The following is a 22,654-nucleotide window of genomic DNA, read 5'->3' as shown; positions in this document are numbered from 1 at the left end:
TCTACTGGAAAGGGTCAAGGCCAGGAAACAATTAAACAAAATGCAATCAACAGTATGGTCTGCTTTATCCCTTACGTCGTCTGGTCCTGTCCTGGGATTCAGTAATAGTATTAATAATTGCTAACTAATCTATTTGTGTACTTAACATGTGCTAGGCACTGTTCTCATTGAATCCTATTTATAAGGTAGGTACAGCTACTATTCTGTCTTACAGGTGAGGAAACTGAGACTTAAAAGTCAATCACAAAGTTTACACAGGGTAGAGCTAAGATATAAACTCAGGAGATCTAATTTCAGTGCTCATATTACATAAATGTATATGCTGCATGTAAATCTTCATTAAAATAGTAAATCACTGTAGGAAGAAAGCTAACACTTAAGTAGAGCAAGATTTTAACGTGTTTTAACTTAACTGTCATGCTGCTCTGTCCCCTGAAGTTGAACATTAGCAGATGTGTTTTAACTTAACTGTCATGTTGCTCTGTCCCCTGAAGTTGGACATTAGCAGAAATTGATAGGCATAATTCAAAAGGCTTTAACTCCGGGCAAAAAAAACCTTCTCAGCTCTCCAGTAGAAATACTCCAGCTTAATGGCCAATGCTAGATATATTCTATAACTTAATGTACCCTAGTCTTTAAAAGATAAGAGATGGTGACGTCAGGAAGGGAACTTCAGCCTGGAGGAGGTTTCTCTCACAAGGCTCCCCTCCAATCTCCCAGCAAATCCTGCTGACTGAGGCAAGCAGGAAAGCATTGCCCACTGCTTCTTCCCATCTCTCCTGCTACCAAAGCCACCAAACTTTCTTGCCAGGATCCTGCACTGGTCTCGTAGCAGGCCTTCTTATTTCCACCCTTGGCCTCCTAAGCTCCCCTCTACCCAGAAGCCAGAACAATCTTTTCAAAACGTGCCACTTCTCTGCTTCAAACCTTCCAATGGTTTCCCATCTCACTCAGAGTCAAGGCCAAAGTCTTTGCAATGGCCTGAGGGCTCAAGAGTATATTTCCAGTTCTCTCTGACCTGCCTGCCTTGTTCCCTCTGCTCTTGACTGTGCCTTCAACAGGACCTCAGGGCCCTTGCCTGGCTGCTCCCTCTGCCTGGAATATCCTTTCCCTAGATACCCTCATCACTCACTCCCATACTTCTTTTGGATCTCTGCTCACAGGTAACCTATTCAGAAAGGGCTTCCTGGGACATTCTTTCTAAACAGAATCTCCCAACTCCCTGCTCCATTATCCTTTGTTCCCTGGCCCTCCTCTATGTTTAATTTTAGTATTTCTTTACGCCAGCCATCATAGCTTTATTTGCTTATTTCTGTTAACTGTCAACTGGAAAGTAATCCCCATCAGAAGACTTTGTTTTGGTCATCGCTGTGTCCTTTGTACCTAGAACAGCACCTGTAGATGTTCACTGGAATGAATGAGCTTTAGCTTTAGTCTTCCGGGGAAAACAAGGGCACCAGAGATGAGGGTTTCCCTAGTTGGCTACTAAACAGTGGGACAACCTCAGTGGGTAACAAACTCTGGGTGGAAGGACAGAGTCTGCTTCAAGACAACTTGGTTGGGAGATAAATGATTTAAAGAGCAAACCTACCCTGATGTACTGGAATTCTTCAACAGGTGACTCAGACAGGGGAGACAACAATGAGGTGCTGGTGACCCCGCTTGGCTTGTTGTGTTTTCTTGTGACCAGAAGCAGTTTATTCCGAATTGCGACCACAATCCTCAGCTCTCTGCTGTGGTGAGTGTTAATAGCATACAGGTGGCAGCCTGGGAGGAGAAAGAAATGATGCCCTACACATGACATGGGGGTGTGGAAACCACCAGGCCTTGACAATTTGGCAATACCTAAGAACCCTGGAAATTAAGGATAACTCAGTGAATGGACTAAGAATGTTTCTGATACTAGGCAAAACGGAAACTAGATATTAAAATTAGGTTGAGTTACAGGAAAATTAAGAAAGTCCTATTCCCAGCTGGGTGCGGTGGTTCACGCCTATAATCCCAGCACTTAGAGAGGCCGAGGCGGGCAAATAACCTGAGATCGGGAATTTGAGACCAGCCTGGCCAACTTGGTGGAACCCCATCTCTACCAAAAATACAAAAATTAGCCGGGCATGGTGGCGGGCACCTGTAATCCCAGCTACTTAGGAGGCTGAGGCAGGAGAATCGCTTGAACCCAGGAGGCAGAAGTTGCAGTGAGCCGAGGTCGTGCCACTGCACCCCAGCCTGGGCAACAAGAATGAGACTCTGCTGAAAGGAAAGGAAAAAGGAAAGGAAAAAGGAAGGGAAAGGAAAGAAAGTCCTATTTCCTATATTCTAGAGCTTGTGAACTTAACTTCATACCTACTACATGATATCAGTTAAAGTAATCAGAGCTCCGGGAACCAAAGTCTAAACATTTCTTCAGTAACAGATTTGCTAACAGAGTTTAATGCATCTCTAGAACCTGTTATGCAAGGCCTAGAATTTCTTCTAGTCCTCAATGTGTTTGTCTAGCTTTCAAGCTCCTTATGGAAACAGTGATGCTGTTTTTGTGATGTTTCCAAACAAAAAACAAACTAATAAGATCAAATTCCTACTCATTTTTATTTTCAGTAAAATCTGGGCAGCCTGAGGAAAAAAAAAGAACTGAATGGAATCTACCAGTCTATCAAGTCACCTTTTGTTTTCTCCAACTTGTTTTCTCTGCAGTCAGACCTGCTCTTCCCAGCCTGCTTCCCGTGAAGGCCCTTTTGCAGAGCGCTTAGCCTGAAGACAAAGAGGCGAGCATCTTTTCCTGGTGACATAAAAAAGACAGAGGAGGAGATTAAATGGAAAAGTAAGATAACCTGGAGGGCCTCCAAGGGCAGACTGTGTAGAAAAACTAGGATTGGAAGTGTTCTGGAATTCAGGAGGCACCCCACACCACTTTAACCTGACAATGCAATTATGTATGCACCCCTTTCCCCTCATGGCTTCCCTCCCCAGAGAACAAAGGGGCCACTGAGGGATCCCAAGCACTGGGCATCAGGAAAGGAAACAGCTGGCAGAACCTATGCAGTCAGACCCCGGCGACCTGTGGTGTGGGCTGCAGAAGGCAACTGTTTTCCTTCCTCCACAGCATGCCACCCGGCAGGGGATACCACCTTTGTCTGCTCTGAGAACCAGAAGGTCCAGGGTCTCGAGCACATGCATCTGCTTCACTGGCAGAGTTCTGTCAAACACGGGCACTGATGGAAGGTCATCTGGAAAAGGAAACCCGGTTACCCATCACTGCAACCCAGCCCACGCTTTCCAGAACCCACCAAACGTGCCTGTGGGTAGTTTTGAACCCAAGTTATCTCTAGGCAAGGAAGGAAGTCAGCTTCTAGGGCTTTCATAAGCTCTACAAAATACGTTCAAGCACTATTCTCCTCCTAGCTCAGAAAGAAGTACGGATGCTTTCTTCCCATAGGCAATTCTATATCCTGAACTCTATATAGGGGGCGTAGCAGCAGAGGCATAAAAACGCTATTTGTGTTCATCAAAGAGAAAGCAACATCTCTCAATACCAATTTTTACTAGGGTTGTACCAAAGGCCTGAACACCAAGTTAAAAAAAAAAAAAAAGAGCAGCCATTTTTCTCAAGTATTTTATTTTTATGTAATATTTGAAATTGCATTATATCTTAGGTCATATTGTATATACCTCAAGAAAGCAAAATTAAAATTTCCTTTTGGACTTAAGATAAATACAAACACACTCTACCCTAACATGTCCCGTGTTTGTAGCAATAGTAGTTTGCCTATACATTTTCAGTATTTTTTCCCAACAGAATAGGAAATCTCCTTTTTAGATGAAAACATAAATAAAGAGAAATATTAACTAAATTGCCAAAACAGCAGGAAAAACAAACTGAAGTGGGAATGCTCAGGGAAATCTCCGATAAATGGATGGTTCAAGACATTGCACACAGGATTGTTGTTGAGGTTACTTACTGGGAATCTAAGTTGCTAACAATTACTTTGCTCCTGGGGGCCCTGAGGACACAGGGGGCTAAAAGAATTACTAAGGCTGTTCCATTCAGTTCTGTAAACAAAAAGGGTCTGTTCTGAGATGGATGGCAGAATCAGGGCAAGGCAGAGGTGTCCGGGATGGTGGAGACATTTGGGGCAGGACAAGTGGCTGGCTCATTCTTTACCTGCGTTTATTCTGCAAATGCTCTGCTGTGGGGTTGGGTTTAATTAAAATTTAGGAGCAAGGGGCCCCGAGGATCTTTTCTTTTCCAGAAATCTAAGTGTGGTTGGGAATTCATCCCTTCCTGGATGGTCCAGGAGGAAGCAGAGCTTTCACCATCAGGATTAATAACTGCCCCCACAGTGGGGAGAGGAGCTCCCACTCCTGCAGGCCTCTGAGGGCTCAGATTTGTCAGAGCACAGACTAAGCTAAGCTTAGTATTACACCTAGGGCTTGTCTCTTGTTCCTCTCAATTATTGGGGCAAATGTAAATTTTATGATAGCTCATCAACCACTTTTCTTCCTCCTCTACCCTGGGCTCCCACAAAATGGAACTAATTCTCAGGGTCTTTGTACTTCCGCTGAGGCAGACTTAATTTTTCAAAACACCGGACGATCACCCTCATACCCATCATCATAGTTGGCTAAATAACTACAATTATTCCATTTGTGGGAGAAGAACAGTCACAGCAAGGACAGGTAACATATACTAAGGGCTTTCCATATGCCAGACCCTAACGCTTAGGGTTTCATATGTTTAAATAAAATGTCCCAATGACCTTATTAGGTAGGAACTTATAATACTCCCATTGAACAAAGGAGGAGCCTGAGGATTGGTGTTAATAACTTGTCTGAGGTCACACCTCCAGCATGTGGAGCCCAAGCCTGTGCAAGGACAAAGTCATGCTCCTCACCAGTGTTGGAACATAAAATGGGATGCTGGAGCAGCCCCATATCCCAGTGGATAGAGATGTGACCACAGCAGCAACAGAACTCCAAGGAATTAATAAATGACAGAGGCCCTTCATTTTACATAGGAACAGAGGTATACACTGTACAGCTGCCGAGCTGTGTACAGAGTGAATTAGCACTTAATCTCCATCCAGTCTTTCTCAGATGGCTGAACAGGTTTGTATACAACACAAGAAGGAGGAGGAGGCAAGGACCTGACAGAGTGACAGGTGGATTTAATGACTGATTGATGACAATGCTTTCCTTCCTGTAATCTCTTTATGAAGAACAATCTTTTAGAACCAGCTTTTGTTACGGCAAAACCAAAACACATGGCGAGAGCATATTTAATCAGTATTTAGTTTCCTTTCAAAGTAGGTTTTGCTAACTTAGGATACAAAAGGTCTTGATTTTTAATAATGACCTTGAAAGGAGTAGACTCTCAAGGGATACGTCTAATGAAATTAAGCAAAGGCTAATGGGATAGAGTGGAACTCAGTCCAAAACAAAATGGATGGATTCACTCATGGAAACATTTCATAATATGATTAAATGTAGACAAGAAAAAGGTAAACAAAGAAATAAGAGAATTGTGGCTTAAAAGCACAACAAGAAATATAAAGAAGGCCCTGAAGATTCTTTTTTTTTTTTTAAGCAAAAACAAACAGAAGCATCATTGTACAATAAGGACATGAAAAAACTAATTTAAATCATAAATCTAAGCCAGTGGTGGGTGTAAACAGCTACACCCACCATCCTGTCGAAGACGACTTCCTTCAAATTTGGAAGAAAGAATTTCCTGGCAAATCACAATACTCCTTATATCTGACATTTCCATTAAATTTTGGATCCTTAAGATAAAAATTTCACAAAGGAACTTGGTAATTTTGGTTTGGATTTTGCATTTAAAAAAATAGAGGCAACTCAAATAGAATCTTTTGGTTTTAGGCAAGCTTACGAATAGTCATTATGAAGCATGCTTTCTCTTTCCCAAAAGGGCAAAAGGGAAGGAGTGAACATTCTTTAAATCACAAAATTTTTCATAATTATTTGCCCAGGGCTATATTTTTGGAAATCTGTGTTAGAGACATTGGTAGAGTTTAATATAATGTAGTTGGTTCAGTGGAAAGAGCCCTGGACTAACAATCACATCTGGGTACTAGTTCCAGATGTGCCACTAACCAGTTTTGTGATCTTGGGTAACTCACATCATTTATTTAGGCCTCAGCTTGTTCATCAATAAAACTAACAGACTGCACTAAACCTCTAAAGTCTGTTTTTTGCATTCTTTTTTTTTGTTGTTGTTTCACTTTTGGCAAGATCTAAGGATTTTATTACTTTTTTTTTTTTTTGAGATGGAGTCCTGCTCTGTTGCCCAGGCTGGAGTGCAGTGCTGCGATCTTGGCTCACTGCAACCTCCGCCTCCTGGGTTCAAGTGATTCTCCTGCTGCAGCCTCCTGAGCAGCTTAGACTACAGGCATCCGCCACCACATCCGGCTAATTTTTGTATTTTTTTAGTTAGAGACGGGGTTTCACCATATTAGCCAGGCTGGTCTCGAACACCTGATCTTGTGATCCACTCACCTTGGCCTCCCAAAGTCCTGGGATTACAGGCGTGAGCCACTGTGCCCGGAAGGATTTTATTACCTCTTAGCAAGTTCATAGAGACATAGTAAAGATAATAGCTGCCATTTAATAAGTTACTACTATGTGCCAACCACTATATAAACACTTAATACAGATAACTTTATTTAGCCCCTACAATCCCCTCCTTCTAGTTGTGATCATCATCCCATTCTGTTTCACCAATTTTCATCATTATAAACTATTTTCAGCATCTTAAAAAATTATCCCCAATTTAGAGAAACTCGAGGCTCATAGAGGTTGAGTTTTCTTTAAGATCAGTTTCCAATCATTTTGTAATTTCAAAAATTACATACTGAATTTAAATTATAAATTTATGAATTTTAAATTATCTGCCTTAAGTTCCTTATAGATACAATGACTATGGGCACACAATTGAAACACATATCAAAAATAACAGATAAGGTCAGAAATAGATCCATTATGAAGCATGGCTCACATCTCCTATCATGCTTCAGAAGGCACCTGGCATGGGGCCCCGGCACACAGCAGGTGCTTGGTAAATGTGCCCAGTAAGCGTCGGAGGGAGGACGTATAGGTTGTACTGAAGGATGGGAAGATGCTACAGTTTTAGGCCATTATGTCATTCTCACAGTGGTGGCTTTGGGATTCTCACAAAATGTCACTATGGTAACCAGACACTGGGCAGCTGTTTCTGGGCAGTCCGAGGAAATGCCCTTTGAAGACATTGTCTCTGTGCCTACGGCTCCCTCTGAAGCCCAGGAGACAACCTGTTACTAGTGTTTAGCTCCTCCGTCATTCATTCAGGGTCTGGAATAATCTAAAGGGGACTCCTGATGGAAGGGACCACACTGTCCTTGAGTTTACACCTGCTCTGAAGTTGCACCCTCTCTGGGCGACGGTGGCTGATCTGTGGCGACAGAGAACTGACTAACTCCCCAGGCAGGCTGATCTATCTGGCTGTCAGAATGTGTGATTTTATATTGAGCTGGAATCTGTCTCCTTGTCAAAATCTTTTTGTTTCTATATCCATCAAAAATGGGTTATCTAAGATTCTTATATTCTTATTGTTTGTTTTGGACATTAGTACTTTTTGAATCAGAAATCTTTTTTTTTTTTTTTTAAGATTTTGAGAGAGGGAATGTCCCAGAGACAGTGGTTCTAAATAATGTATCCTTGTTGATTTAAAGTAAAATGCTGGAGTGATAATAAGTATTGGCTGAAAAGGAGATTCTTTTTGCAGGTCATTTGATATAAACGGTCCCATCATATATTTTGGGAAGAGAACTTAGGGCCCACCCTCCAGCATGCTTGGTTCAGAGTATATTTCCTCTGCTTGCCCTGGAAACAAGGGTTTAATTTCATAAGGAAATAAAACTTTGCTAAACTCTCTGCAGATCACACATTTATGGCCCAAAGGGAGTTGGTTGGTGGTCACTCATCTTAGAAGTACTACAAGTTATATGAAAAAGACATTTGTAGGAGCAGCTACTCACTAACCATCCACTAGCAAGACGCCAGCATCAGTGGAAACCAGCAAGGCCTGGCCCCAGGGATCTGCACACACGGCTTCGTGAGGGAAATTACTGCAGAAACACTGGGGCTCCCACGGCTGTGAGGCAATACAAGGATCGGAAGATAAGTGCACCAGAAAAAATACACTGCAGCCCACCAAACGGAAATGTACAGTACCACACCTGAAACAGTAACACAGATACCCCCGTGGGAGCGGAGTCACTCCAAACCCTGGGGTCTGGACTCAATTACCTTTCTTAGGAAGAAAAGTCTCCTTTCAAATACGTATGCAACAGGAAAAGAGTGAATTCACAGGTTTCTGGCACCATAACCTGTCTCCGTATTATAATGTTTCTCAGGGGCAATTGACGCATTCGTAATGGTTTCTAAGGAAGCATTTTGCTTTAACACCTGGGAGTTGGGCCAAATGGTGCCTCTGTTTTAGAGACTTCATATTAGTTCATCATTAAAGGAAGTCCCACATAATTCTATAAAAAAGTCAGATTCCTGTGTTGCTGATTCAGCAAATTAGTAAAACATACATGATGCATTAGAAGGTTGATATTGTTTTCACGTGAAAATGCTTATTGACCCACATAAGATACAAAATCTTAAAGAAAAAATAACATCTGTTTGGCAAGTGCTGTAAACAGAGCTAGTCAGGTTTCCGCATGACATATCTATACCAAGCAAACTCTTCTTAGTTCATTTCCACCTCAGGCATAAAGGGGGAGCCTTAGAGCCACATGTGGATGTGTGGAGTAGGAGGCATTGTGTACCATGATCTTAGTCACACCAGAATTGTGGACATTTTCAACAGAATTCTTAGCTTCCCTCCAAAGCACTGGATGAGGCTCAAAGAGTTTGTGGAGATTCTTGGGCCCAAGCTGAAGTCTTATATCTTCACTTTTACTCTCAATCAGGCATCAGGGCCTGATATGTCCCACCTGGGGCTGTAGTAGAGCCTGCGTGTGCACATGTAGGTGTGTTCTTAAGTACCCAGGCAAACATGCACTCGCATACCCAAGGTAAAGCAAAGGGCTCTGAGGACCACCTTTGAAAATGGCATTAGGGCTGAGGGTAAATACTGTGTGTTACTGCTCTCTTAGAAAAGGAAAGGATGCTCTCCCTTTAGGAAATGCACGGCCTCAAAAAGAATATTCTAATTGCTGAGATGGAACTTGTGATGTTCTAAAAAGATCCCCTAAAGAATGTGAAAACATTTTGTCAATAGAAAAAAGGCTAAGCAAGTGCAGGTCATTAATTGAAATGGCATTTCCCCAAGAAAATTTCTGGCAATTCTGAGTTTGTGACTTACACCAAAAGGACACAAAAAAAGCAAAGTTAATATAAATGTCAACAGGGAGAAGACACAGACATCAGCATTAGGTAACATCAAGACAGAACAACCAGTTCTTAGTAACAATATGTTTTCTGCCTAGAAGACACAAGTTTGGAACACTAAGGCAGAAAGAAGTTCTTCCCCCATAAGATCCAAGGGCCCTACAGGATCCACAGAGGTCTCAAGGAGGTCTGTGAAACCCCCAAAATTGTACTCAAATGCTGCATATATATGCCATTTTAACTTTTTTTTTTTTTTTTGAGACAAGGTCTTGCTCTGTCACCCAGGCTGGAGTGCAGTGGTGTGAACATGGCTCACTGCAGCCTTGACCTCCTGGGCTCAAGTGATCCTCCTGCCTCAGCCTCCTGAGTAGTTGGGACCATAGGCATGAGGCACCATGCCCAGCTAATTTTTTTGATTTTTTTTGTGGAGACAGGTTCTCACCATGTTGCCCAGGGTGGTCTCCAATCCTGGGCTCAAGTAGTCCTCCTGCCTCAGCCTCCCAAAGTGCTGGGATTATAGGCATGAACCACTGCACCCGGCCCCATTTTAATGGGTGGGTGCATGCAGGGTGCCCATTGCTTTACATGGGTGCCAGTGACCATGTGAGGTCTGAGGAACTGCTGAATACTGGGGTGTGCAGTGTCAGCAGCAAACTCAGATCTGGTCCCACAGTTGCTCTGGTCTGACAACAGACAGTGTTTGCCATTGCCCTGGACTCCCTTCCATGGGGGAGCCTTCATGTGGATTCCACCGGATGAGAATGTGGTCTCCAGGCTTTCATGTCTAAGTGCAGACTTCCTGGGCTCTCTCTAAGAACATGACCACAGCTCATGAAATGATGAGTGCTGAAGAGGTGGGCAAAGCCGGGTTCTCTGGGTACAGAACACCCTTGGGAACAGCAGGGGACTCTGGCCTCTGCAGAGCCAACTGCATAGCAGCAGCCCATGGGGCCCTCTGGAGCTGAGTTTCTCTGAGGTGGTCTATGGCCCACGGGTGGGTTATAAGTACTGACCTCAACAATGGATGCTTGCTCTTTGTTATTACCTGGTGAACAAGTTATGGTTTCACAGACTTCTGTATTTAATATAAGCCTAAGAACTTCTTATTAAATCTTACTGGAATCTGGTATCTATAACGTGCTTGGAAACAGTAAATTCCTACTGTGCATGGGAACAAGCAGACACTGGAACTGCTGCAGCCTTTGGGAAGGATGCTTTTCCAGTAGTCTTGTCTGAAGTTGGTTGTGGTTTTTAGGGTTAATTATATTTTGAGCTCATCATTTTCCTGAAACCAGACTTTAAAGCACTTAGGCTCACATCATCTATACCTTTATCAGTAAGGTAAATGTATTCATAATTATTTTGCTTTTATAATGGACACTTCTCTGGTGATGTGCTGTAAATCTGTCCCATTTAACTTTTATGTATTCTGAATGCAGATATAATTAAGTACATGGGGTACTGTTCTACAATACAAAATCATATTCATAATATAATTTGTGTATTTTTATCTGTTCTATTTTTGATGATCACCTAGTTTTTACCCCCATGGAAAGTGGAACAGGATGTAGATAAATAACCAAAGAATTTTTTGGCTGGCTGAGTGAACTGTAGATTAAGCATTGGTTTTTCAGCTGTGGTCCTCTAATCAACAGCATCAAGATCACCTGGGAAGCCATTAGAGCTGTAAACTTTCAGGTCCCACCCCAGACCTGCTCAATCAGAAACTCTGGGGGTGAATTCAATACACACTAAAGCTTGAGCAGCACTGCCCAGGAGCCTTGCTGTTTAAAGCGTGTCTGTGGTCAGCAGCACAGGAACCACGTGCAAGTTTGTTGGAAACACAGACTCTCAGCCCCATTCCAGACCTACTGGATCAGAACATGCATTTGGTCAAGGTGTCCAAGTGATGTGTATGCACATAAAGCTTGAGAGGCCCTGTGGGGCCTGGCCTGCCTGACCAGGTCGGTCCTCCAGCAGCTCTGCTCCACTGAAGCAGGTGAAGGCATGCGCATACCATGGCAACACAGAGGCTCTCACTAAATGGCCACTCAGTTTTATCTAGGGCTTTCCCTGAGGACTCTGCAGTAGACATGCTCTTCTTCCTTCTGCTCTCAAAATTTTTCCAATAATCTCAATCATTTCATTAAGGAAAAGGGGAATTCAAAGTTCAAATTGAAAGTATCATGAACTCACCTCTTTTTTACAGATCCCTGAAGCTGCCAAGCTTGATGGAGCATCCCCTCTCACAATGGATTTCAGTTTTAGTGCCTTACAGAACAGAGATCTCTATTAAAGTTTACCAGGCGGCAAAAGTACAGCAGGATAAACAATTGTGATTTGACAAAAATTTAATAAAACAGGAGTAATTGCAGGCTAACATTTCGGGTTCCTCTACTGACTTGTTAATCAAGAATTGAAGTTAGCTGGACACAGTGAAGCCTTAATGACAATGTCCCAACCCAAATTATCCAAATGCATTTTGTCATTTCAATTAATCAATATATCGTTACTGTGATTTATAAACCATGAGCATTGAAAAAATGCAGATTCTCAGGTCCCTCCTCAAACTTGATAAATCAGAATCTCTGGGAATAAAGTCTGGGTATCTTTAAACAAGAACCAATGTTTGAGAACCTTGTAACTAAGCTTCCCTTGATTACATGGCTTTCCTCTCTCCACCTGCCTTGTCCAGCTTTCTACTTCTGGGCCAGAACCTTATTTGCAGCTGAGGGCACTCCTCCTTCTCCATGCTGTGATGTGCGATCAAGGCAGACAGCCGTGTCGCCTCCCGGAACTGAGAAATACCAGTGTCACATGCGAGCGGGGCAAAGGGAGAGTGATTTTCTCCAATACCTGGAATAAGGGGATGACTGGACACCACCTAACTTGGTGGTGACTTGGATTGTTTCCAAGTCATAGGGTGGTAATTCAAGTCTTCTGTGAGTGCCACTGCCACTCTGTGCTTCCTCCTGCCAGTCATGGGTTTAAGGGGCATTTCCCAAATTGGCTCCTCACTCTTCAGAAAATTCCTAGGAGGCAGGCAAGTGGTCTGTGCTCTCTGGAAGAGGGGGGCCCAGAGCTGGACCCTGTGGCTACCTGCCTTGAGGCAGTAGCATTCCTACCTCTGCAGAGTGCTGCTCTCTCAGTGATGCCTGCAGAGAACTGCACCTACTCGGTTCTCAAAAATCTCACTCGTGGTTGCCACAACAATCCTAAGAGAAATTACAGAGCTCCTACAGCAGCAGGCAAACAAAGTCTTTGCACGTGGGCCATCTGGTTAGGATGGAACTCAAAACTACATGTCTTGCAGAAAAGGTTTCAGAAGAAAACCCACCTGCCCTATTCTAACAAACTCTGCCTGGCGGGCCTCCTCTTTCTTCCGTGCTGACTTGGGTGACTCTGGTAAGACATCACTAAAAGATCGTCTATTAAGCATGTTCTAAAAAAGAAAAACAAGTTATGAATTCCACAAACAGTTGTTAAGTCTCATCTTTTGGCTTCTCATAGTGCACAAAACTATTTATCCAAATGGTCCTATTTCTACCTTCTGTTTCATTCACTCAATAAGCATCGATGGAGCACCTGCTGTGTACCAGGTCCATGGTAGATACTAGATTCAGTCACTAGGTGGAGAGCCAGCATTACATGGGGGCTGAGGACATGGCTTTGAAATCAGCAGACCTGCAGCTCTATCACTTACTAACTTACTAACAGTGTGACCTGGGCCACCACATTGCACAGCTCTGGGATGCCAATCTTACACAGCAGCACCCCCTGGAACACAACAAACTGAATTCTATGAGAACAGTACCCCTAGAGCTGTGCAAATCTGCAGCCCTGTGGGTCGCCTTGAGCAAATTAGTTAATTTCCGAATCTCAGTGTCTTTGTGTGGTTAATACCTGTCTCCTAGGTGTGTTATGAGGTTTAAATGAGGCAATGCATGTAAGGTACTTCGCACAGTGCCTAGTGCATACCTAGTAATGTTAGTTCTCTTTAAAACTGTAGTCACTGAATGGGGTACGCTCATTCAATCAGCAAGTACCGACTGAGCACCTAGTCCTCTGCCAGATTTTAGGAATGTGATAGACATAGTCTCTATCCTTGTGGAGCACAGAGTCTACTGTGCTCTGTGACAGTAGACTGACAGATTAAGTAATGACATGTTTAGCACATGTGATCACTGCTATGAAAGGGAAGTGTGGCAAGTATATGAAAACATTTAACAGGGGACCTGGCTTCAGCTGGGGGGCTAGGGAAGCCTGGCTCAGGCAGTGATGCTTCAGCTGGGATATGATTATTCATCTTGAAGGACATCATTACTCATCTTGGTACCCTCTCTGTATCTTCCCTGACCTTAGGGAACTGAAGATTACCAATTAAGGTTTGCTCTTTAGGGTCCTGGGGTTAGCCTGGCCCAATCCCTGTGAGTAGTTGGGGTACACCGACCAGACAAGAGTCAAGGAGTGCCTATAAAATGGTGCTGGTCGGCCAGGTGCAGTGACTCATGACAGTAATCCCAGCACTTTGGGAGGCCAAGGCAGGTGGATCACCTGAAGTTGGGAGTTTGAGACCAGCCTGACTACCATGGAGAAACCCCGTCTCTACTAAAAATACAAAAAATTAGCCAGGTGCAGTGGTGTATGCCTATAACCCCAGCTACTTGGGAGGCTGAGGTAGAAGAATTGCTTGAACCCAGGAGGTGGAGGTTGCGGTGAGCCGAGATCACGCCATTGCACTCCAGCCTGGGCAACAAGAGAGAAGCTCTGTCTCCAAAAAAAAAAAAAAAAAAAAAAAAAAAGAAAAAAAGAAAAGAGCACATGTGCACCTGAAGTGACAGAAAGGTGTTGGGTCTCATCAGTGTGGCTATGCCTCAGGCCTACAAAGTGTCTGGGTCTTCAGTAAATGGGAATGCTTGTTTCAGTGCCTGAATATGGGGCTGGCCAATAAATCTCCAAAAAAAAGCACCCTATGTCTTTCTAAAATCCCACTTTTGCCTGCCTATCAGCTCACGTGACTGGCAATGCTGAGTAGTATTACCAAGAACAGCCACCCCCCAAAAAAACACTCTTCAATGCTCCAGAGATTGCTGATTGATACCCAACCTCCCTGTCCCTGGTTTGCACCTTGATTTCCACAGGCCCTGGCTTTCTGGAAATCGGATTCCTGTGTATGGAAACCCAATGTCCTTCCTTCTTGTGTCACAATGAGAGACTGTCAGCCCATGGTGGCCACAGCACAGTCCTGACAGCTAGGATCAAGGCGCCTCCTATGCTTTTCTCACCAGGGCCTCATTGCTGAGTTGAGGACTTGTGTTCTCAACTCAGACACCATAAGAAGGAAAGAAGACCATGGACCCAGAATTACCTTATGCAAATCTGGCATCAAATCCTGGTGTAAAGATCTAATCAACATATCCAGGGTACGCCGACGTTTCTGGGCAAATGTTGGGGTTTCCAAAGTGGCTTTTTCACCATTAATTACTAAAATAAATCAAGTTAAAAAGTGAATTACAAGATATCTCTTGACACACACACAAGAATTGAAACTATGCATGTCTGTTCTTTTCTTTAGTTCTGTGACTGGGAATTTTTTTGTTTGAGGTTTTTTTTTCTGCTTAGTACTTTGGAACAATCCATTTTAAAGCCTCGTTTCGGCTGAATAAAGGAAAAGGTCAAGATTTTTGTTGAAATGCCATTTCCTGTAATCTCGGAGTTTTCAACCTCACTGCTCAATCCACTTTGGAATTCCAAGACCCTCTGATCCCCCAGCTGCTACCTGTCCTCTCAGTGCACCAACCCCTCCTGGTCCTTCCTGGCCCCACACTCCATCTCCTCAACACACCCTCTCCATCACCTTGAGCCTGCATTCTTCTGCTGTTTCTACTTTCAAATCTTCAACGTCAAATCAACCCAACCCTTTGTTTCATTTCACCCCAAGTCTTTGACAATGCTGATGAAAGTCCCCTGTTGACTGGCTCCACTTATAAGCTGGGTCCCTAGTGCTGCTGAGTGATCTCTAATTGGTGGTTACAGGTCTTTAGTGGCCCCTTCCTTGCCACAGGCCCCCTACAGTGAATGCTCTCTTCCTGAGCCCCATGCTGCCAACACCCTTTCAGCTTCCAGTAGCTACACCCACTCTGCTGCTGACTCTGTTTCAGATCCGTTTCTTGCTCTCTATCTGATCCTCTGGACTTGAACACATGAGACTCGGACAATTTCACATACAATTTCAGCTTTCTGGCTTGATTTGAAAACTCAGAGTATCTGGCAACCCTGGTCATGGTGCATGCTCTGAAAGGCCTCAGCTGGATGGAGTAAGCACACGCTCTCAAGTGTGTCACAGCTCCCAGCACTCCTGACTGTCCTCCACTCAGCCCGCCTCACTTGCTCATGCTCCCTGCCTGGCTCTCCAGGCATCTGAGTTTGGGACCTTGTTGTAGCATTTGAAATAATAAGTATAAACACTGGAAAGGGATAGACAAAATCATCTGTTGCACATGGTTTGCAGTGTCTGCTGCCTCTAATGTGTTGAGGGAGACATCACCCATGGACCCTGGTGTAGGTTGGAGTATGGGAGGTAACAACGCTGGTGGTCCAGCTGGGAAGAGAGGGAGCCCAGCTGGAAAGCAGAGGGAGCCTCAGCAAAGGTGTCTTTCACGTCTCTGTTCTCCAGGAGAAAGTTGTGGAATCATGCCGAGGTCTCTGTAAGGGAAGGGAGGGGTTTCCTATGGAAGAGAGGGTATCAAACAGCCCGGCCAGGACTTGGATGTTTCTGGTGACTAGAACTGACACTCATGCTTGGCACTGTTTCTGTGCAGGAGAAGTCATGTTTGGGACTGTGAAGGAGTGACTGGGGAGACAGGAAGACAGAGGAGAGACAACATGTGCCTGTCCCTTGCCCTGGCCTGAGGGACTAACTTGGGCCAATACTAGAGTAGAATTAAGATTGGAGATTGGGTAACACTTGTCCATGTAGGACTCAGTGAGGCTTTGGGCTCAGTCAATGCTTCCTTGAGGCCAGGTGACCAGGATGGACAGAGAGAAGAGACGGGCATTCTAGATGTCTCAGAGCTGCATGGCAACAGTGACAGACTTAGGCAAAGACTGTAGTGGGGAGGAGTTGCGGGTGGGGACAGGAGGCAGCCAGCAAAGCAGCTGCAATGCCCAGCATACCTGGCAGGAGGCTGGAAAGCAGTATCTTCACGGAGGGCACAGACCGAGCAGCCCTGCCAGGGCGTGCGGCTAGCAAGCTGTGGCAGATGAACCCGAGTAACTTGTTTCTGATCATCAATGACCCAGTCCCACCATGGGACTACCAGAAATAATTCCCAGGAGTGCCCTGAGGAAGGATGCGCAGAGCTCTTGTGCTTTAGGAGATGTGGCCTCAGAGTCAGGTATTTGGGTATTACCAGTAGAGTGAAAATATGTGCTCCAGCAAGTGATGCCTGGCAGTCACGGTCTACACACATTATGTTCTCATTCTGTCTTTCTCTTTCCCACACATGTGCATGGGTGCACATATACACTCACACAAGTGTGCACACACATTCCCCAACAACTCTCCCTATCCCTAAGCATATACCCACAACCACTCTTTCCCCCACCTACATCCCACTCTCTGACAGATACAGATACATATACAAGCAGAGATTCAGCAATGGCTCTATCAGAACACAGGGCAGAAGGGCAAATGAGGCCCGAGGGTCCTTAGTGGATGAGTGTAGAGAAGCTTCAAGGCAGGTGGCAGGATGGAAGGTGGGGATGAAAACATAGGAGAAAACATGCACAACATGACCAGAATACTAAACACATGTTGTGCAAAGAATTAATGGAGCATGGAATGCTTAAACAATGACATTTCCTTAAACAGCATCCTGGGAGAATCTGGAGAAATGTATTCTGACATAGAACAAGTTGCAAAATCGTTTCAAAACAGAAACTTACATTTCACTAGCAAAAAGTCCCTGAATTCCTGGTGGTCTGTAAACACTGGTGGAGTTGGCAAGGGAGGGCCAAAGAGTGGTACGCTCTCTTCTGAAAATATTTTCAGCCTAAGTAGAGAATATTATAGAATTAATATTACCACTTGATATGGTTTGGCTGTGTCCCCACCCAAACCTCCACTTGAATTGTATCTCCCAGAATTCCCACACGCCATGGGTGGGGCCCAGGGGGAGGTAATTTAATCATGGGGGCCAGTCTTTCCTGTGCTATTCTCATGATAGTGAATAAGTCTCATGCGATCTGATAGGCTTATCAGGGGTTTCTGCTTTTGTTTCCTCCTCATTTTCTCTTGCCACCACCATGTAAGACATGCCTTTTGCCTCCCACCATAATTCTGAGGCCTCCCCAGCCATGTGGAACTGTAAGTACAATTAAACCTCTTTTTTTTTTTTTGAGACGGAGTCTCGCTCTGTCACCTGGGCTAGGGTGCAGTGGTGCGATCTCGGCTCACTGCAAGCTCCGCCTCCCGGGTTCACACCATTCTCCTGCCTCAGCCTCCCAAGTAGCTGGGACTACAGGCACCTGCCACCACGCCTGGCTAATTTTTTGTATTTTTAGTACAGACCGGGTTTCACCGTGTTAGTCAGGATGGTCTCGATCTCCTGACCTCATGATCTGCCCGCCTCGGCCTTCCAAAGTGCTGGGATTACAGGCATGAGCCACCGCACCCAGCCCAATTAAACCTCTTTTTCTTCCCAGTCTTGGGTATGTCTTTATTAGCAGTATGAAAATGAACTAATACACCACTGTTCTGTCCTTCCATTTATCCAGCTGCATATGGGATGTGTCAGGAATATTTGTTCCAAGCCAGGAGTGCCTTCTCTGGTCTGCCAGAGCTGAGGCCACTACCTCGCTTTCCCCTCCAGCTTAGTCAATGTGCTTTGAGGGTAGAGACCAGGTCTTCCTGAATCCTTCATGGTCCAACCCATCAAGCCAGGTACCCAGGAAGAAGAGTAATGGCCATCACTGAGCACCTGCTGCATACCAGGCATCATACTTCGTATTTTAAGATACAGTATTGCCTCTGATTGTCACTACACCTGCCAGAGTAGTGTCATTACCTTCATTCTACACAGAAGGCCTGAGGCTCCAAGAAGATAAAACATTTTTTTCAAAGCCTCAAATAAATGATAGAACTGGGATTCGAACTCAAATCTATTTGGCTCAAAGTTCAGGTTCTTTTTACAACATAATACTTTTTAACAGATTGATATTTGAGAACAGAAAGATAAGAAGGCAAGAATGTAGACTAGGAAAGGATGAAGATCAAATATATCAAACCTGTTCCCATGGTAAAGTACAATAAAATATCAAACTAACCCTGACCCCTAGGTCTCCTGCACGGAACAACACTGGATGGAGTAAATGTTTCCTGAAGAGACGGTGGCCTTGAAGAAAGTTTTGTAAGGTGAGGGCACTCATATTAAATCAATCAAGAAATATGTATATCAAGAGTCTTGTAAAAATCAATGCTAAATTAACAAGCATAAGAATTAGAACAAGCATCGAGACAAAGTCATTACCTACCTGTAATTGTCATTTTGTTGATCGTACCTCACTAAGGCAAATATATCTGTGGTGATGGTTAAGGGAACTAATCACAACACTGATGCTCACAACTGACAGCTTGCGCTCTGAAAATCCCTTGTGCAGAGTCATTCTCGACCAGTGCTTCTGTGCTTAGGGCACCTATCACTCTTAGGTTGGGACAGAACCCATATTTCTTTCCAAGAGACAGCCCAGGGAGACTTACGTGAGGGCCCCACGAGTAGGTTCAAAGTTTGTATGTGCATTCTTTGGGGAAAAGGTTTAAATCTCCAAAGCTGTCAGAAAAGCAATAGAAATATAGCTATTAAACAACTAAGCAGTCAGCAAAGCAAAAAGAGCCATTCCCTTGCCTGGAAGTACAAACAAGATCCCAATAGGAAATTAGTAATACATTTCATCTCACACATTTGGAAAGGAAAAGCAATTTAAATGTTTCTGCTGTATACCTTCCCTTTCTCTCCTTTTGGGTTTGGTAGACAAAACAAAACAAGCCTGTTGTAGCTGGTGGCAGATTCTGAGCAGAATCTACTTAGCTTGTGCTGGGGTTTGCGGAGTCTAAAATAGTAGGAAAGAATCCATCCAGCTTCTTCCTTTCTCCCACTCTTCTTCCTCCCCTTCCACCTCCACCCACCATCTCCCAACCCCTGCTTTCCTTAGCTAGGGCTATGGAGCCATCAATTCCTTAGTGTCTCCATTTCTAGGCTTCCTGGAATGAATCTGCCTTAATGATCTGCTTGCCCCTTTTCAGGAACAAATGTGCCAAGCCCCAAATCTAAAACGTATAACTCAGGGAAATTCTAAAAAATAATGACTACCTCTCAATCACCTGAACAGTCACCTCACCACTGCTTCCACTGTGAAGTTGGAGAAGTTTTCTGTTATACAAGAAGAATCACCTCTAGAAAGGGGAAATATTAGTCCTAAATCCCAGGGGACAGGGGCAGATATTACTCAGAAAGCAGGGATGAAAAGGGAAGAAAATTCTAACCAAGGTGCAATTGCATATCGTTTCCTTCCCTACCCTCATGGAAGAAAGTTTGGAAACTGTTAACTTTTAAACACTTACTTCCATCCTCTATTTTTATGTCACAAGGAACAAGTCCAAGTCTCCAGATGCAATGAGTCACCGTGGGCCTGTCTCCAAACATGTTTACTTGGAGCCTCCAGGGAAATGAGTAACTCGACTAGAATTTATTCTGAAATGCTGATTTGTTGCCATTTTGCTTATTATGTACAACCAGTAGAGCCACCAACTTTGGGTTTTGCTGTCATGGTCTGGGACCAAGAGCAACAGGGCCACAACTGAGTGTCTGCTGGGCGGGTCAAGCTCATGCCCCATGCCTGTCTGGCAGAGCTGAGCTCAGATACTGCAGAAGCTTCAGCCCCATTGCTGGACTTTGCCAGCAATATGAGCTGAACAGGGATTAGGGGAATCAGATAAAAATACTATTAATTCTATCATTTCTCAAATTTCAAGAGATGGTAATACAACAGCTATTACCAGGGCTTAAATCAACAAGAAAAATTATTTTGGCCTTTCATCTTAACTTGCAAGTTTTTATGCCTACAGCAAATTTCTCAGAGAATTCACTACCTATAATTCTTCTAAATCATTTATGACTGAAGGATAGCAGGAAGTTTTCCTCATTTTGTAGACTACCTGAGGAAAGAGACCATATTTCAGGAGTCAAGAATTCTCTGAGAATTAATCCATCTACTACTGAAATGGAAGGAGAGAGGAAGGGGGAACTATACACAATGCTTAGGTAAAATTCCCCAAAAGTGGGTCTAAAGCTAGCATTACAAAACAAGTCCATGACAAGATTTGGTTTAAGGGTCATGGAAGTCCAATGAGGCTGAACCACACCTTGCCACACTGGAGCATTTACAAAGGCCCAGGATACGTGTAAAGTGGGAGCGGATCATGGAAGGCTTAAAGGCAGGAGAAGATTCCTCTCCTTCTTGGAACACAATGGTGACGATATCGTTTCCAATGTGGCGTTTCCTCTCCACCTGTAGTGAGCATAAATAACATCACTGAGAAAGACTCTCAAACATGGCATATTCACAGAGTTAAAAAACCATAACCCAATATAACAAACCACAGCCACTATGACAGAGCCCTGAACTTCAGACATCTTTGACTTCAGGCCTCTCATGTTTTGCCAGCCTAGGCCCTTGCTCTCCAACCCCTCTCCTCTGCTCCTGTCTCAGTGGCCAAGCTCTGGGGTGGGTGAGGAGTATCTTAGATAGAGGTTTTTTCCCAGCCTGGTACAGCCCATGTAGATACTCAGTGTTAACTTCCTGCAGTGACCTGAAAACAATACTTCTCAGCCATCACACAGGAACACTTATGATATGTCCTGGATAGTCTCATTTTGACAAGACACAAGGCACACTGAGAGAAGGCACAGAGAAAAGGTAACACCTATACAAAATAATCTCTCAAGAGTCCATGTTGGATAGAAGAATGTTTGAATCAAATATATTAAAAAAAAAAAGAGAGAGAGACAAAAAAGAGTCTATGAAACTGCACTCGCACACACACAAATACCTATACATATTTACACATACACACGCATGCACATTATTATCTCTGACCCCATATTTCTCTAAGGTGACAGCACCAGTGAGAATAGCTCTTCCTAAGATTTGTTGAAAGTTCCAATACAGACCGCCAAAAGCATCCCTAAATTGGTGGCTGCAGTTCAGCTCATATGTTAACTGGCATAGCCTCTAATTCCATGGAATCATAATGGTGCCCTCTCCACATTCACATCACTATTTGATGGTTGGTATGTTCACATGTACCTGCTGCTTGTTCTCTTTGGAATATGGCAACATGGTGGAAACATGAAACATGATCTCATGCCCTTGGTACACAGTATAAACTGAATGTATCCCTGTGGTATCATCTGCAAAATACAAATATGCATTCAGTGAGCACAGAGAATTCAAGCCAAAAGGAAAGCATTTTCATCTGCAGACTAGAGAAATACTGTACACAGGACATTCTCAAAGATATTTGGATTATCCACCTGCACGGAAGCAACAACCCTCCACTTGATGCAACCCCCCACATGGAAAGGCCTCTTCCTCTTTCCCTAAGCTCACTTGCTGTCCGATTCATGCCTTGCCTCAGAATGGAGGAGGTCATAAGAAGTCCAGGCTAAAGAGGAGAGTATTGAGCTTCCTTGCCTTGCAGTTGCTGTGGGAGGTACGGGATGAAATTAACACAAGATGACACAAACAATTATGTCCATAAACCAAAAGGAAGTGGTATTTGTGACAGAATTGTTTGTGATTAAAAGCAAAGGCTTTACAATGAGGCCGACTTGGATTCAATTTGTCATTGGCTATGTGGCTTTTGACAAGTTACCTCACTTCTCTCTAAGCCTCAGTTCCTTAATTTGAAAATGAGGATAAAAGTCATATCTAACTCCTAGGGATATTGGGGAGACTCAATGAGATTATATTCGCAAAGTGCTTAGCAGAATGCCTGGCTGTATCAAGCGTTCAGTGGATGATTGTTATGACCATATCGGAGACGCTGAGGGTTGGCAGCGGGGGTATGAGTGGCAGGCATTGAAGAATTCACCTTGTGCACTCTATGTGTGTTCGAGTGAAGCTGGAGCCTGACAACTAGGGCCCAATCCCCCACCCCTGCATCTGTCAGTTAGGGCACACTTAGCTCTCCCGAATTCAGAAT

At 44.0% G+C, this 22,654-nt stretch overlaps 1 protein-coding gene across 8 annotated transcripts in view; it reads right to left on the bottom strand.

Moving 5' to 3' along the window:
• The window catches only part of GARNL3 (GTPase activating Rap/RanGAP domain like 3), a 167,323-nt gene that overhangs the window by 37,412 nt on the left and 107,257 nt on the right, over nt 1-22,654 (bottom strand). For all 8 annotated transcript variants that reach the window (XM_063714442.1, XM_054520667.2, XM_024252280.3 and 5 more), the window contains 11 exons: nt 21,757-21,860; nt 20,850-20,958; nt 18,925-18,970; nt 17,338-17,444; nt 14,759-14,874; nt 12,728-12,832; nt 11,587-11,661; nt 8,032-8,143; nt 3,126-3,224; nt 2,660-2,776; nt 1,592-1,767 (listed from right to left, as the gene is read on the bottom strand). In XM_063714442.1, coding sequence (XP_063570512.1) covers nt 1,592-1,767; nt 2,660-2,776; nt 3,126-3,224; nt 8,032-8,143; nt 11,587-11,661; nt 12,728-12,832; nt 14,759-14,874; nt 17,338-17,444; nt 18,925-18,970; nt 20,850-20,958; nt 21,757-21,860 — 1,166 coding nt within the window. The remainder of the gene's footprint in view (nt 1-1,591; nt 1,768-2,659; nt 2,777-3,125; nt 3,225-8,031; nt 8,144-11,586; nt 11,662-12,727; nt 12,833-14,758; nt 14,875-17,337; nt 17,445-18,924; nt 18,971-20,849; nt 20,959-21,756; nt 21,861-22,654) is intronic.

The sequence above is a fragment of the Pongo abelii genome, chromosome 13 (genome assembly GCF_028885655.2).
Source record: "Pongo abelii isolate AG06213 chromosome 13, NHGRI_mPonAbe1-v2.0_pri, whole genome shotgun sequence".
In the NCBI taxonomy this organism is placed as follows: domain Eukaryota; kingdom Metazoa; phylum Chordata; class Mammalia; order Primates; family Hominidae; genus Pongo; species Pongo abelii.
Note: the sequence above shows the minus strand (reverse complement) of the source record. Positions and strands in the feature narration are given on the sequence as shown.